We start from the raw sequence: 17,272 nt of genomic DNA on the forward strand, positions 1-17,272 counted from the left end.
GTGTCCTACAAAGATTAATTGGTTCATGAATAAAGATGAGAAGTTGAGGTGTGCAGGGAGAAATCATTTATCAATTATATGCCTTGGAAAACTGAAAGATGATGCAGCCTTAACGGCTGAATGGGTTTGAAAGGGGGACTTGTAAATTGAGTTCTAATTCTGTTCTGGCACATTCATAATAAAGAGCTGTTACACTAATTGCATCCTTGTGTGGCTCATGAGCAACAGCTCTCAGCTGCATCACACAGTGAGCAACAGAGATCAGAGTTTAGTTAGATTTTAGTCATCTTCTGCCTCATGTGGGAAGGATGCTCACTGGTTACCTTTGGCCCCATCAGTAGTGATAACACACCAAAAAAAAAATAGCAAGAGCCCATCAGCAATTTTCATGAGATTATTTTGCATTTATCTGAATTTAAAGAACCAGTAAGGGCAGCACAGATTCACTTGGCTTTTATGTTCTGCTTCAGTCACACACATGCATCAGCACGATTACCCATCCCTGGAGGGACTCCCTGATTAACTGGAAACAAGAGGATTCTGGAGGATCAAAACCATAACAGACTATGCTAATCCCAAGCAAGGAAAAAGATCTGAGGGACGTGGTTGCTGATAACAGCTGACCTCTGTCCCTCCTGCCCCTTGTGCGTGCTTGTTAACAGGTTTACTGTTACAAACAGACTCCACCATCCTAGCATGGGCTTTAGCACACACTGAAATACAGACTCAGATCTGAGGATCTGGATGACACTTGTTATTTAAAATCTTGCTGCTGGATACTGTGCAAGCCGCAGGATCAAAGAGGACAGTCACATTTAGGTCACAGCTGAGTATAAAGGAAATCTCGTGACACTTGCGTTGCTGAAAACCAGGGGTGACACTTATGAGAGTCACTGGAGATTGATTACTCAGTGGCACAGCTACATCTGGCTGCAGCAGTTCAAGAAGTTTCTCCTTTGGCTTGTTTTATCTGACAGCTTTCCAGGGTCTGGCTCTCTTTCACCAAAAAGAGCAGCCTGCAGGAGCCCAGGCACAGCCCAGTATCCCAGCATGTGCTGAGGGATCTTGGGCAATGATAGATACCCTGATTTATCAGGGACAAGGGTTCTGGTCTCTGCTGCTGCCACCATTTTGGGCACTGACATCTTAAACCACCACACAAAGATGAGCCAGAGCCTGGTCTGGCTGAGGTACAGCACCCAGTCTCTGTCCAGGGGACACTGGTGTTACTACATGTGGCAGAGGGAGAGGAGAGACAGCATCCAGCCAAAAGAGTGAAGACATCTCTTTAAAACTGCCTTTAAAGTGTGATTATATTTTAAAAAGCAATATAATAATGGCATCAGGAGGCTATATATATTACCAGTCCTAATTCCCAGATGCATCTTTTTCAACAAAGAAATCAAGAGAATACTTTGTTAATTATCTGCTCTGAAAACCAAGACCCGCTCATCCCTCTTTAAATGAAAGCCTGTGCATCTCCCAAAGGGACCCTAAAAGTTAACACAAACCAACACAACTGAAATTGTCCCCCATTAGTACAAGGCCTCTGGTCATATTTGCTATGGCAACACTTGCAAGTATCAGGTCAGCAAAGCCCATGGACCACCCAGTGGAGAAGGAGTAATTAATCCAAGTGCAGGGAAATCTTTGAACTCAGACAGAATTTTTGACCAGGCAGCTCTTCACCAGGGAATGCTGAGTTAGCAGAAGTGAAAAGGGTTGCTGGGAATGATCAGTTTCAATGAATTTCCCAATTAGAGAAAAATAGATTTGTTCAAGAAAGGAGGTTTTCAAATCTCCTCAAATTCAACTAAAACCTCTCCCTGCAACGGTTTCTGAATTGAGTCTTATTTCCTCCAGGTTTTGAAAACATTCTGTGGAAATGCAAGTTAATTTTCAATAAAATAATTAAAATGCCTTAGAAAAAAATCAAGCAGCAGTTAAAATTCTCAAAATTAAATGTTTTTATTAACTCAATTGTTTTGACAGTTGCCCTTCACAGTGTTTTTTAACACTGCATTTTTTCTTCCCAGATAATCTGAGAAATACTTCCCAGGTTCTTAGAAGCCCTCAAAGCTTATTAAAAGATTTACTGCTGCAGGTAGAGTTTCCTCAAACACCCTTTTTTTCCTTTTTCTTGTATGAAAAAGGAAATATTTCCTTTGCATTCCAGAAACCAAAAAGCAAGTAGGAAATCAGTAGCTTTCAAACACCATGTGAACAGTCTCTTTGCAATTGACTGGAGAATCTCCTGGAAAAGCAACCAACACTAAAAAAAGTCTTACAACTACCATTTGTCTAAAACTCTCATCTTGGGTAGACAGTAGAAGTTGTCCCCTTTTCCCACCTAATTAACACCCTAAGGCAGGTAGAGATATGATCCTTTCCTTTCCTTCAATAAGAGCAACCCAACTCCATCAGCTTTTCAATTTCTTCTGTTAAACCTAGTTCAGCAAATCCAATTTTTCTTCATATCTGTGCATGGAAAAATTCCACATGAAAGAGTGTCTGGATGAGCATGTTTTCTCTCCTGTATTTTATTTTTATTTGACAGCTTCCTTTTGCCTTTGTGAGAAAAGAGCATCTAAACCCTGGTTTAAAAATCAACCCTTCTGGCAGAGTGCTGCCCTTGCTGGGAATGGCCTCTGTACCTTATCAGAATTTCCTGTTTGTTTGAACAACATCTAAAAAGATAAAATAAGAACTAAAAAGTCTAGGTGAGGCACCAGTGATTTCACTTCCCATGAGCCTTTCTTTGTCTTTCCTCTTGGTGTCTGTTTTGTGCTCAATTCCAGTTTGGGGCATTTTCAGTGTTGGTGTATTTTCACAGAGACATTAACCCCAGTGTACCCATTGGGAAGCATGATACATCTCTGCTGAATTCAGTCACCTAAAACTCAGCTGTCTGGCTTCTTAGGACAGGGCTGCTCTTCTGAAACAATCAAATCAAAACAACAAAAAAATCCAAACCAAACCCAGGGCTGTGTTTGACTTCTAAAGGCTGCCTGCTTAGGTGGAGAATTGGCTCTGTTCCAGATCACTCCAGAGCTGTTCTAGAGGATGTTCATGGATGCAATCTAATCTGCATTACCTAACCTTAGCTCCAGGGCTTGTTCCCAGCCATTTTTTACCCAGGGCATAGCTATAACTCCAAGCTACACCTAGAGCATCAAAATAGTTCCCTCATTCACATCCAGGTCTTGGCTCCCTGGTGTCCCCATTATGTACATATTGATTCACTCCTCAGTCCCCTTCTGGAATGAGTGCCCTCTGGAAGATGACTTAAACCAGGATAATAAGCAGTGTCTTAGTCAAGTTTGGATATTTTGTTCAAGCATGGAACACAGATGAAGATCATCTATTCTGGACATAGCGAATTCTCACAGCTTTTCAGCCTGTCCTTTATGGGTACCTGTGGATAGAGATATGAGAAGCAAGTCTTGGGGGCATGCAAAAATTAATAATAATAAGATGAAGAGTAACTTGTATTTTTTCTTGAAAAGAAACCCTTCTGATATCCATAAGAAAATTCATGGATGTCAAAGCACCACAAAAACATATGTTGCTCCTTGTTTTCTCTGCCAGCAAATTCCAGGAAAAGAAGGGTTCTTGTTTAGAATTTTTCTGTTTGGACTTAACCTCATTCCCACTGCTTTGAATCAGATTCATGCTTGGCTGTGATGCCTTATAAGAGAGCTGGATGCACAGCATGCTGCTGGAACTCCACAAATATTAGAGGATTACAAAAGCTTTGTGCTTGCTGTTCTTTCTTATGTCTGTGGCTCGTAGCTGCAATAAAATAAAAGGCTGAGATGACAAAGTGATTTGTCAATATGAAAATGTTCAAAATGTATTTTATCCTCTCGTACATGGACAACATCAATATGAGCAGCACCTCCCCAGAGAGCTCTGTCATATTGACTTAGCCACCAGGAGCTTGGGGTTGAAGTGAGAAGCAATATTAAATTTTAACTACTCTTTAAATAACATTTTTTAAATCAATAATGTGGGTCCTGAACCCTTGTCTTCCGATTGCATTCGGTTTTGTTGTGAATGCCACAAAGATGAAGCTTTACTTGTTCTTTTTTACTTTTTTTATCTTGGTTCCAGAGAAGCATGTCTTCACTATTCCAAGGTAAAGATCTACTGATGCTACTGGGTGTTCTAGTGTGTGGTGGGTGGGACAGGGAAAGTATTGATGCAAAATAAGGCTGAGTTGCATGAGAAAGCACTTGTCAAAGGCTGACATATATTTATTGCCCTTGTAATTGGATACGTGGTTCAATTTAACATAAAGATGGTGGGGGAAATGAAATTATTTTAAGACTTCTTTGCATCCATAAATCCTGTGTTTTTAATCATAATAAGACTACTCTTTTTGGTCTAAGTGCAAATCAATTCTGTTCATTCAGTACTTTTGAATGCCAATAAAGGGTATTTGGAAACCTAATGGGAAAAATTATTTGCTTCATTTGCCTTAAAACAAGATCTTAAATGAATTACTTCTTGAGTTAGAAAGAGAAACCATTTCAGAAAGTGCTAACAATCTGTTTTACTTTCCAAAGCAGCTTTTATGATGCTTTTTCCAGGCATAAATCATTTTTGAATAACCATTTGGTATTTGTACAATGTTTCAGAAGCAGCTTTATTGTTACCTATTGATAAACTTAAGAAATGCCCTGAAAACAAATGCTTTCTTAAAACATGAGAACATATGTCAGAGATGAAGACAGGCAAAGTGCTTTTATTTTCTGCATCTACCACTGGTTTAAAAACCTGAAATGTTTTAATAAGTAGAACTAAAAGGATAAGTTCCTCATGTGGTGATTTTAAGCAAAGCTGAACAACCTAGGATTAAATACAACCTGCTCGCAAAACTAAAATATCTACACAAATAAAATGCGAATTATTTCTCGTATCCCTTCTGTGATTTTGCACCACTCTGCAGACCTGTGAGAGGTGAACACCATTGAGTTCATGCATTAAAAAGAGGATATTTCCTCTCCCTTTGCGTTGCTATAATATTTTGTTGTGGATTGCTATGGAGGTGGGAGGGTTAAAGTAGGAGGAAACAAATGTGGTTTTAGGTGAATTCAGTTGAACAATATTGCTCTGTGTTACCAGAAGACTTATTTATTTCATGTTTAAATAGAACACTGAATATCTGACTCCTAAAGAAGAATATGGTGTTTCCCACTGGAAAGCAGGAGCCTAATCCCCCCAGCCCCAGTTACGAAAATGGCTAAAAGAATGAGATTCATCTGACCAGATGGAATTTTTGCGCAGCTTTGTGTAGGAACAAGTCCCCTCCACCTTTCTGTACAGAAAGTGGAGAAAAATATGTGTGTTTAGAAGGCAATTAATTACAGGTTAGCCCACACATCTAAATTAAGATAGTTTTCTTTCTAAATTAAGATAGTGCCCAGCTCAGATGAAGATATCAAATCCATCTAAGATTAAGCGAAATGTAACTTACATGGTAAGATCTGAGTAAGGTAGTGTGGGGATGGCAGCTGGACTTCTACCAAGAGGTCAAAGGGAAAGAAAAAAGATATGGGAAACAGGGACAGAGCCCAGTGGGTCTCTGGCAGAACACTGGAAGAAGGAATAACAAGGCTCTTTTCAAGGAGAAATGGAAAGCAATCAGGGAAGAGGGCATGAGAACAGAAAGAAAAGAGGTGTGTTTGAGATGACTTGGTCCAGCTGTGCAGGGACAGCAGGCAGGGCAAGGAAGCTGGGAGTAGAAGGCTGATTCTGAGTTTGGCATAAGGGTAATAATTAAAGCTTTTGTCTGTGTGTTTTCTACAAAGAATGGGAAAGAAGACAGATGAAGGAAGGTACAATGCCAAATCAAAGCAGGGGAACTGAGAAGGGCAACAACTACAGTTTTGGCTGTTAATACTTGCCACACTGAAGTGCAGGGGCAGAATTTTGATCAGCTTATTCAGTGTATTCAAGTCTTATCACAAGAGCTGGGGAGGAATTGTAACACCAGTTCAGTACTTACCACACTCAGAAGAAATATTTGTGCAACAAATGGTGGGGTGCAAGTACACATCAGCTTCCCCATTATGGTGCTCTCAGGATGTGGGAATCATGCAATGAAACCAGATGCAGCAGGCCTTTTCTTGGCTCCTGTGTGAAAAGCCTCCCTCAGCTATGAGAAGACATTCTTTTTAAAGCAGCCTCAAACACACCCTTCAGAGTGCACTAAAGAAATAGGCAAGCTGCCCACCTTGCACATCCCTGATTGTTTTTTGATGTTCTGTCAAATGATGGCAGAGACAAAAATAAGGTTGGCATGTTGTTGGTTCTGCGTGAGAAACAAGTGTGATTGCTTGGAGCCTGGCTAAAAGTAAAGATGAATCACCTGGTTGCAAGATGCTGTCAGGTTTCTGCTTGAAATCAGTCACAGCAACAAGCTGTGAAAATCATGTTATGCTGCTTGAAAACCCTAGTTTTGAGGGCCCTGCCTGTTTTCTTTTCGGGACAGCCTTTGCAGACAGGGCTGGCAGGGACTTTGATCGTGCCTGGTTTATACAGTTCCACGTGATTAGATGTGGCTGAGAGCCACCCCAGCCCAGGAAATGGAAAGAGGGGTCTGACATTCCCCTGAGTCACCTTCTTCTAGACACACTAATTATTTTAATTACCTATCCAGTGCCATTTTTTACTGCATGACTTGTAGGACACTGATGATCAGGACTCCATGCAGAGTGTTGTTTTTTTCTTTCCAGAAAGTGAATTTCACTTCTGTCACCAACAGTGGCATAAGGCATGGAGTAGCTGGGAAGCACCATGTCATGTACAGCATTTCAAACAGAAGGGGAATATAATTTACTGGGCAAAGATGGGGAGGACAATGGTGCAGACCATTTGAAACGATACCAGCAGAAGGACACAAATGAGGAGACCAGAAAAACTTGATTAAAGTAGGAATGCACATCTACAAAACATCATGTTTGGCTTTTGCCAGACCTGTGAGGGATTTTGGCAGACTGAGAGGGCTGATGTCTCTGCTGAATGGTGACTGAGAAACTCGGGACAATAGGAGAGCCACCTTCCTGTTCTCAGCTAGTTTTCAACTGCTGCTGCTGCACTGTGGATTAGCTGGGGCTGGTGGCTGTGGTGTTGGTGCCAGCTCTCAGGAGCAATCTCAGTGTTCAGCAGTAAATATTGGCTACCAAAGCCCTGTACCATCTCTTTCATGGATTTTACTGACTGGCAGATGCAGAGGCTGGAACCAGATTCAGCATCTTCACTATTGGAGAGTCTTTGGGTTCATGGCACCCAAGCCAGGGAGGATGAGGGAGGCCAAGCCTGCTTCCTCACTTTTGCATGAAGTGGAGCTGTTCCAAGCACCTGTGCTTTACCTAAATACCCTTGTTTTTCAGGGATGAAGTTTTGTGGGCTCTCCCACAAACCGATGAACAAGTTGAAGCTCTTCAGGATTTACTGAACACCACTGAGGTAAACAGATTATTCTGTCTCTCTGGACTCTAGGCCAAATTTTCCCCCCAAGTGCCCTAATACTGCTTCTCCCTCACAAGAAAGATCTAGCCCACTTTCATTCATTTGTTCTAGTGCATCAGCTCAGGAAATGCTTGGTTTTAATTTCTTACTACCTTCTGATTTACATGTGTTTATATAATATTTCAGTAATGAGTTATATTGGAGCTCATAATTCTGCAATTGATTTTGTGTACTAAGGTACTGCAAAACTGGGAAAACACCAACACACAGTAAGTAGAAATCCATTTGCTAGGGAACCTCACCATTTTTGACCAGTGTGATCATGACCTATATATGGCTTGCACACCTTTGAAGATCAGGACTGGATTTTTGTGGTATTTTTTAAAGGTAAGATATTTTTAGAAAATAAAAATATCTTAAATAATACTTTTGTATTATTATCACTTCTATCTTTCATTAGATAAAGGAGTATTTAATTAAACTGAGACATCTCTTTTGGTGCCCAATCACACCCTCCCAGTTTGAAGTCAACAGTGCAACAAAGGTGTAACCATTCCTTCAATCAACATAATTTACATGATGATTGAGGATGGGTTTCATATGACTAAGAGCTTTTAAAGGCATCTACACCCAGTCTTTCTCTGTCTTTCTTGACTCCTATTTGTTTTACACTCACCCTAAAATCCTTCTGCTGTCCCTAGCATCTTCTAATCCTTCCCTTAAGTTCTCAGACATGTTTTGATAACCTTCCTTGCTCTTTTCTACCTTTACAAGTCAAGTCACATATACATCTCTTTTCTGTAGCAATACAAACCTCTGCTCCTCCATCTTTTATTTACTGCTACGATTCTTCACTTTCTTGTACACAGGAGCCCCAAGAAGTCAGGAAGAAGAACTGCAGCACATTCAGTGCAGAGAGGGCTTGTTGTGTTTTCTTCCAAGTCATTTATGGAAATATGCAAACCAAACATTTTTCATGGGTTATAAACCAGCCAATATGTTTCCATTACTATAAATGGGGGAAGCTATAAGAAAAAAACAGAATGGGAAAGGGAAAGGGAAAGGGTAGACAGAAACAGTACTTCCCAACCAATTTCAGTAGTTATCATTTATTGTTCAAACAATATTCCTTGAGCAACTGAACTATAAAGGAAAAAAAAAATAAACCCTATTGTCTGGTGACTTCATGCTGTATGATGCCCTAAAAATGCATCCAAGAATTATGCTGACTTTTTTCACACTCTAAATTTATGCCTAATTTACTGCTAACTGTTACCCCCAGATCTTTTTGTATTATTCGTTCTGAAGTTTCAGTCTTTTATTGAATATGCTGGCTTCTGACTTTATTATTGTAAAATATTTAATTTTACCAAGTACAATCTCATTTTCTTACTTTTCTCTAATTTCTAATCTCTGTATTGCTTCTTCAACTTGACTTATATTCAAACCCCTTCTGGCACTTATTTCCTCTATGATCAAAGTCATCAGAGAATACAATAACTACAAAGACTGGTCTGATCTTCATTAATTCTCCAAATACCCTCAGGGAAAATAACTCTCAGCAGACTTGAAGACATGTAATATAATAACCAGCTAAATATATCTATTATACTAGAAATACTATCTCAGAAAAGGTTATGTTCTTGTCTTTGTTCTTGATTTATGATTTTCTGTGCAGAAGTCATTACAAACCTTTCTTAAATACCCACATTTCACTTCCAGAAGTAGCAGAATGCTACACATCACAAGGAACATTAAACTGCTTGTTATGAGAGGTCTCATAAATTGAAAACATCTGCTTTGATTCTTTGCAAAATGCTTATTAAATGTTAGTAAGAATATTTTTTCTTTCCTCAGTTAAAAAAAAAAATGTTTTTGGAAACTTTGTAGGTCATTCTCTGGCAACCTGTTGCGGTTGAAAACATCCAGAAGGACAGAGAGGTCCATTTCTATGTCAGGGCATCCAGCATAAATAGCATAAAAGCTCAGTTAAGACAACTGACCATCCAACACAAGTATGTATTTTTTTTTTTATTGTCATGAATGATTCTGTGAAGTTGTTTGTCATTTATTTAACAGGAGGTTGTGCTCTTCCTTTGTTATTCAGAGTCTTGATGGGAGATGTTCAGGGAATTATTGAAAAACAGACTACCAATGACACAGTCAATGCTCGTGGATCTTCCTCATACTATGAAAACTACCATTCAATGAAAGAAGTAAGCTGTTTTTGTTGTGAACATCTGTAGATGCAAAGGGTGAAATTTATCTCATGGTTGATAATGGATATAAAGGGAAAGAAATCATCAGCAGTTAATAATTACCACTGTATTGCACAATGATTAAGAGTTCTATTTATTGTAATGCTTTCATAGAGATAGAAAGAAGCACCAGACAAAATCTCTTATACGTGTATTGCCTCAAACTGTCCTTCAAAGGCAGTAAATAGAATAGAAAAATGAAGTCACAAAACAAACACATAAATATTTAAAACATGAAATGAATAACAATTTAAACAAATAGAACTAAACAGGAATTTCAGAGCTACATTTAGACTGTGTTGTGACTGCATCTTACTGTTGGTTTTAACAAAAATTAGAGTCAGGCATGTGGTAGGTGGGTTGAATTATTAGTTTTTCTTTTCCATCAGAAAAAAAATTTGGGAGGTAGAATGAATTTAAATCTAGACTACTTTCAGGGAAGAAGGAAAACAGTAAAAAGAAGATCCACTTACTAACTTCACCCTTGCAGATATATCATTGGATGGAGGCAGCAGTGAAAGTCCATTCTGATCTCCTCCAGAAAATATATATTGGATCATCCTATGAAAAGCGACCGCTTTATGTGCTGAAGGTATACATGTGACTTACTGCATAAACTTTCTAAGTACTACTGTAAGCAAATGGTGGGGTTTGGCCAGGACACTTCCTTAAATCTACACCTACATTCTTATTTTTTGTGATTTTTAGAGGTCCTAAGTTGCTCTAGCAAGATGCGTTTCTGTTGCAAACACATTTGACCAGATTAGGTTCCTTTCTGGGCCACAAGGAAGTTACCACATCTAGGCCATCATGCAAAGGCATTAAATACTGGATACCCTCCTCAGTTGATGATGAAGCCAATCTAGTTTGTTGCCCTGCACAGCTGATGGCAGGTTCACCTGACCTCAGCTCTTGCTGTAGTCTTGGTGCCTGTGTTGGGACTTTGCAAGCAGCCTGAATGGCTCTGACTGTGTGCAAACCTAACCTGGCCCAAGATCAGTCTGAGCTCTCCTTACAAGGCAGATGCTTCTTCTTCCATCTTGGTTACATTTTCACTTCCATTTTTATGTGGTACCCTTTACAGTGGTGACATTTGAATGCAATCTCTTTTGTCAGATTTCTAAAAGCAAGGAAAAATCAAAAAATGCCATATGGATTGACTGTGGTATCCATGCTAGAGAATGGATTTCTCCTGCTTTTTGCCTGTGGTTCATAGGTCATGTGAGTACATAATCACATCTGATTATTGTTTTCAAAACAAAGCAAAAAATCTTAGTGCCATTTACCTTTTTCCAATTGCATACTAGGATCCATAAAGACCTAATCCATTTACTCCCACAACACCAATACATGATATTTATGTCTAAGCTGCAAGCATAGCAGTGTATGTGTGTGTGTGTGTGTGTGTGTGTGTGTGTGTGTGTGTGGGTATGTGTGCCAGTAGATAAGGGTATGCGTGTGTGAGAGAAACAGAAAGTCATTGGGAGTGAGTACAAAGGAGCTCAAATGTATTATCAAGCATGAAAGAAACCTCCAAGTATGTGCAGCAAATTCAACAGAGACCTTAATTTTTATGAATGGTGAGGGCTGAAGAGGGCATGCCAGGAAAAGCACATGTTTGGTAATCTGCCAGGGCCATGTCTGTACTGCCGCTTGGGTTGCAGGAGGGCTCTTGGCTCCGAGTCACACAGCACATGGTGACTTGTGTCCATGTTACTGCAACTGGCACTGCCTGGAAGTCAGTGAAGGTCAGAAGACACACAGGGTGAGCTCAAGCTGTCCTACAACCCTTGGATCTGCTCTACATTGTCTTCCTAGAGCAATAGGTACCCCACACTTGCCTGCTCCAGACATGGCACAGCTCCACACCAGCAATCCACTGGCTGTGATGCATCACCTACTCCTGCGTCTGCTGCTACTGCTTCTCCTGACTCCATGTTTTTCATTTGCGCTCCTGCTTTTTTTCTGGATCTGCAGAGAATAAAGCCACATAAGCCACCTTCTTCTGAAGGTATTATCCCTGCTAGTGACACCTTCATGTCAGACCTCCAGAAGATGACCAACAACATCCAGCTGTAGTACCAGTTCATGGAAACTAGAAAATCACTGATGGGTTGAGCCTGTAGATTAATCACTGATGGGACGGGCTTAGATCAACCAGCCTTGATGTGTGGCCACTGGCAAATAGGCACATCTATCTTTAGTATCTTTATTATCTACACTGCTCAGGAGAGGGAACAAAGGTGCACCAAAAGAAACAACATCCACAGTTTACAACTGGATTTTAAAATACATTGCCTTGGTCTTTTTGAACTTAAGGCATCTCTACTCAATTCCTTATGCTGAGCTGCTGACCCAGACCCTGGTATGGACCAGGAAAAGGCTTCTGAAGCCTTTCTGGTCCAGACAAGGTTGTCCATTTTGCTCAGTTAATGTTCTGAGATATTATTTATTATTACTTTTTCACAAAAGCAAAGTTCGCAGTAAAAATAAACTAGATGACACTGAGACTTCACAGTCACCAGTACTGTAGTCAGAGGAATAACATAGAAGAGTCCTTGAAACGTGAATTATGATTTGGCCATGATGGAACTAAATAATGTGGATGGTGATGATAACAATAATAACAACAAAAATATAATAAATTTATTTATTTTTGTTATCAGTCACAACTATAAAATCTCAATGCCTAAAATATTTGAAAGGATATTGCAGGGGTTAGGGACAGATACAGCTGAATGTACCTTGTGAACCACTGATAATTACAGCTTCACTGGATATAAATGCATTTGCCCTTTTCATGCTGCTCCAAATAATTACCAGCTGTGCTGTCATTTTGCCAGTGACATGTCCCTGCAGCATTTTTCAGAGGTAACAAGCTGAACATTTAGGTTCTCCATTCCTTTGATCTAATTTACGTGGTTTAAGTTCAAATTTTGTTTCTGTATCTCTTTATGAAGCAATGTTTTAAAATCTGACATTAATACACATCTGCACACAAGCACTAAAATCATCAGCTCTCCCTAGCAAATCCTAGGCATTCTTTATAATGGGTCCACTTTTTATAATCTAATTTTGTTGTTAAGATTGTAGAAAGATTGACATTTCTCATTTAGTCAAAGGAAGCTCATTGCCTGAGGATAACTAGGAAGGATTAAAAATGAAAAAGGGTGATCTAACTAAGGCATGAAGAAAAAACAAGGATGATGAAGGACTTAGTCTATTCTAATAGTAACAAACCCACTCATCTAGATTAAAATTTATTTCTTTGTCATGGACCAACAACCAGGTTCAGTATCACTAAAGCTTTCAAAATAAGCTGTGAGGCAAAATTAGCAATGTAGATCATACTGACTCTTGTCATATAGTTGCATTAAACTCACAATGCAACCAGAATAAATAATGTTACATATGGCAGCCATTTGAAATATTACTTGTTATTTTGGAGCTTGCTGTACTTTGGGCAGGAGGGAGGGTTTCTATTACTTACACAGGCAGCAAAGGCTTCAAACCTTCCTATTAATAGACTTCATTTCTGTCTCATGACCACCCACTAACACTAAAGAACTGCAGTGTCTCTGACTGACTGTATCAATTTTTCCCCATGGCACTTCTGAGCAGAGAGCCACTTTGCTATTTAACCATTTCCATGATGTGATGAGCCTTATCAGACTCAGCTAGACTGCTCTGGTAATTGCATAACTATTTTACACATGCCGCCAGGTACCTTTGCACGAAGGTAAGAAAAATAATAATTACAAATGCTTTTAATATATCTCCCCTGTGCTTTATAGGCAATCCATGTGCGTGAGAGAGATCGGACCATGACAACACTTCTGGAGCACTTTGATTTCTATGTCATGCCTGTGATAAACGTGGATGGCTATGAGTACACGTGGAGCCACCCCTCTGTATGTAGACCTTTTTTGAAAGGTTGTTCAAGGTACTGATTTGCTATTTATGGGAATTATCATTGTGCATGGTTAGGGCATAGTTATCATCCTGAAACTGCACACCCCAAACTCTTATTCTGTGCTTGGAATTTCTGCATCTTTCCCCACAGAAAGTTTGATTTCTGCTCCTAAGCTGACATACCTAGCCAAACGGTATGTCTTATGCCCTCCTTCCACAGTCCAAATTCCACTGAAATGAGAATGTGATCACTTCTGATCCTACCCAACACTTCCTTTTATCACCCAGCCTTGCTGGCAAGCAGACTGTGGTTTTAGAATCTTCCTTGGTCTTCACTAGCACAGGACTGTAGAGGCACAAGTGAGAAGTCACATTTAACTAATCAGTGAGGTGGTGCATTAACTTTTCCAGCATTTTTCCCTGAACATGGCTTGTGTCTCTCTTTCCATAGAATCGGCTGTGGAGGAAAAGCCGCTCCTCTCATGGTAACAGCAAGTGCATTGGTACTGACATGAACAGGAATTTTGATGCACACTGGTGTGGTAGGACATAATTTTCTTCCTATTGTACCCCTGCCTCACTTTTGGCCATTACAATTTTTGATTTTGAAAACATTTTCATGTACTGTTCTGTGAAGTTAATACAGCTGAGTATCTGTTATGAACTGGTGACAACTTTCCCAGCTTTAGATAACTCTTTCTGGGACTCAGGATTTTTCATCCTCAGATGACACACCATGGAATAACCTCTTCTCCCCAGCACAACAGAGCTCTTTGCATCATGCCATGACACACCAGAGGGTGGCCGTTGGTGGGAAGAAAGAGGGAAGAGGTGGCCCTTGCCATGTCACCCAAGGCCTGTTGCACTATCCAGCTGCTCCACTGTGGTGTACAAACTGATCAGCTCAGTCATTCTTCCATAAAGCCTAGCTGACCAAGATCTTTTGGCCCTTTGTTATTCTTATGAAGACTGTATAATATTTAATTACTGCAGGCACTTTAGTATTTTTTAGTCTGCAGAATAGCTGCCTTAAAATGTTACCCTATGGATCAGATCTGACTTCACTCAGTGCTGACACTAAAGTCCTATAATGGATTTCAGGCATTGTAGCCCATTGCTAAACTATCCATGGCTGTTATATCAAGAAAAACATGCATTTTTTTTCCCCTAAAGATCCTGAGTGCTTCCAGAAAGTTATTTGTTCATATTCTGAAGACAGAAGTGGTCAATCCTATTTGTCTTCTTGATAATTTGTTCCAGCGTCAATTTTTCTTAAAAATTTTCCTTTTGGTTTGTTTCCTCAGCTTCCCATTGGGAGTTTGCTTTCCCACAAGATTAAATAATCATGTAGAATTGCCTTTTCCTGTATTACTTATAGATTTTAAGATGTGATCTCGTAATCATGTGATGATTTTAAATGAAGCATATTCATCCTTTCCTCTAAGACTTCTTATCCAGTCATTGAATAAGTTTTTTTTTTTATATCTTCCCTGTGATTGTTTGTAAGAGCACAAGAGGTGAGAAATCCTGGAAGGCTTGCAGAGATTTCTACAAGAATGAAAGTTCTTTCCATAGCATGGTGGAATCCACGATTTCTTGTGCATTAGCACCATACTCTGCTCTTTCATTTAATACTCTTGCATTTTTCATGAACAGAAATGCAGAAAGGAAGAAGTAAAGGAGTAAAACTGTGCACTTGTTTTTGGTTAAAGGTCCAGGAGCATCTCACTTTGAATGCCAGGAGATATACTGTGGACCGTACCCAGAGTCTGAGCCTGAGGTGAAAGCAGTGGCTCGCTTTGTCAGAGACCACAAGGACATCATTAAAGCCTACATCACCATGCACTCCTACTCCCAATTGGTGTTGTTTCCATATTCATACACTATGAACAAAAGCAAAGACCATGAGGAACTGGTAAGTGTTCCCACCTTCTGATAAGTTTCACACTTATCTCAGAACTATGCACCCAGCTTGGTCAGTCTTGTAATGAAGGAGTCACTGTGCTGTGAGGATCAAGAATTAGGAAATTACATTTTTTCCGATGCTCTTAACAAATTTAAAAAGGCTGGGCTGGTCTAGTAGTGTGCAAGTTGGCAAGCTGCTTCTGAGGACAACAGAAAAATGAAAATATTTATTCCAGATTGATTACACATCAACAACACCTAACATGTTGAAGCTGCTGCTAGGAGAGCAGAGTCCTGTTTTTCTGGACATCTTGAAAAGATATATGTGTGCAAATTCTACATTATGTTTTATGGTATATATAAACTCTGAAATTAATTGGGTGTGTGAGTCTCAAAAACACCCTTTACATACCTAAACAATGAGGTATTCTGGTGGACACATGCTACTATTATTAAGGCTTTTGCTAGGGATACTTATATAAAATTGTCATAGTGGTAGGATGGAAAATATATCCTACATATGTAGAATTTTACTTTCCTGAGCCACCAAATGACACAGCACAAAATCTCACTGAAAACAGAAGAGTTCAAAACAGAACAGTTATTCTTTCCCTGTAAAGCAGAGAGAGGTGGCCTGATTCTGGGCATTTCAGTCTTCTTCATGGCTTAACAGTAGGGTCCTCTAAATTAAAGTATTTTCCTGCCATATTTGCAAATATTACTTAAATAAAGAGTGACTTAAATACTGTGGCAGAAAAGAAAAAATATGGGATGAATGACAACAAATGGTTTGACAAGAGTTTACTGCTGGAAGTGGGGATAAGGTCCCATCTATACTTTTTTATCTGTCTACAGCAGAAATGCAATCTGTAGCATGGGCATATGCTGAAAACTTTTACCACATTCAGTGGGCTTTCTAGAACCTTTTATATGATTATTTAACTAGTGTGAAATCCTGAGCACAGTGTAAGTAAATTCTAACTGCGTACATTTTATCTGTCGTCACAAAGCCTTAAAGGTACTAATGTTTTGTTTAATTTCAGGAAAGTCTGGCACAGAAAGCAGCTAAAGCTATAAAGAGGACAACTTGGAAAACTTACAGACCTGGTGCTGGTGCACAAACAATCTGTAAGTATGACTTTACAGCAATGAAAGGCATGACAATATATCCTTGCTAAGATCAGAAGACAGCTTTTGAACAGAAAAAGTTCTGGTTTCAGGCAATTTTTCTATTTTCCCTTCCTCACATAGATTTAGCTCCTGGAGGATCTGATGACTGGGCTTATGATCTTGGCATTAAATATTCTTTTACCTTTGAGCTTCGTGACACAGGAACTTATGGATTTTTGCTTCCTCCTCGAGAAATCAAGCCAACTTGCTTAGAAGCACTTTCTGCTGTCAAAGAGATAGCTCAACACGTTCTACAAAATTTGTGATGTTGAATATAATTTATTCCAGCACGACTGCACTTATTTACTTATGAAAATGTAATAAAAAAAAAGCTTGCTCCTTTATGAAAATTCTTTGTACACAGGCAAAACCCCAGAATGACTGCACCCCTTGTATTTTAGAACACATCAGGTTTTTTCAGCCATACTCATACACCTATTTCTACAACAGTAGCTCAATGCACCACAAGTATAATAGAGAGAGCACAGCATAAGGGGAAAAAAGCACACGTCTCACTAGAAGGTGGGAATTCCAGGTGAAAGGGTCTCTGA

The 17,272-nt window shown here is 39.5% G+C and overlaps 1 protein-coding gene across 2 annotated transcripts; it reads left to right on the forward strand.

The window, feature by feature from the left end:
* Window positions 1-3,992: 3,992 nt before the first annotated feature.
* On the forward strand, window positions 3,993-17,071 carry CPB2 (carboxypeptidase B2). 2 transcript variants are annotated; one of them, XM_009102949.4, is made up of 11 exons: window positions 3,993-4,138; window positions 7,398-7,473; window positions 9,367-9,491; window positions 9,584-9,692; window positions 10,225-10,326; window positions 10,851-10,955; window positions 13,529-13,645; window positions 14,098-14,188; window positions 15,359-15,561; window positions 16,595-16,679; window positions 16,803-17,071. In XM_009102949.4, exons 1-11 carry the CDS (start codon window positions 4,008-4,010, stop codon window positions 16,985-16,987), a joined length of 1,329 nt encoding a protein of 442 aa, XP_009101197.4. In that variant the 5' UTR covers window positions 3,993-4,007; the 3' UTR covers window positions 16,988-17,071. The 2 variants fall into 2 exon arrangements, with proteins under 2 accessions (XP_009101197.4, XP_018764208.3); XM_018908663.3 differs by lacking the exon at window positions 10,851-10,955.
* The last annotated feature ends 201 nt before the right edge of the window (window positions 17,072-17,272 follow it).

The sequence above is a fragment of the Serinus canaria genome, chromosome 1, assembly GCF_022539315.1.
Source record: "Serinus canaria isolate serCan28SL12 chromosome 1, serCan2020, whole genome shotgun sequence".
NCBI classification, from domain to species: domain Eukaryota; kingdom Metazoa; phylum Chordata; class Aves; order Passeriformes; family Fringillidae; genus Serinus; species Serinus canaria.

Bases quoted from the DNA above. Each gene is read 5' to 3' on its own strand.
- CPB2 (XM_009102949.4), top strand. From the start codon at position 4,008: ATGTGGGTCCTGAACCCTTGTCTTCCGATTGCATTCGGTTTTGTTGTG. The intron at 10,327-10,850 runs GTATACATGTGA...CTCTTTTGTCAG, and splicing joins GACCGCTTTATGTGCTGAAG to ATTTCTAAAAGCAAGGAAAA. The intron at 16,680-16,802 runs GTAAGTATGACT...TTCCTCACATAG, and splicing joins TGCTGGTGCACAAACAATCT to ATTTAGCTCCTGGAGGATCT.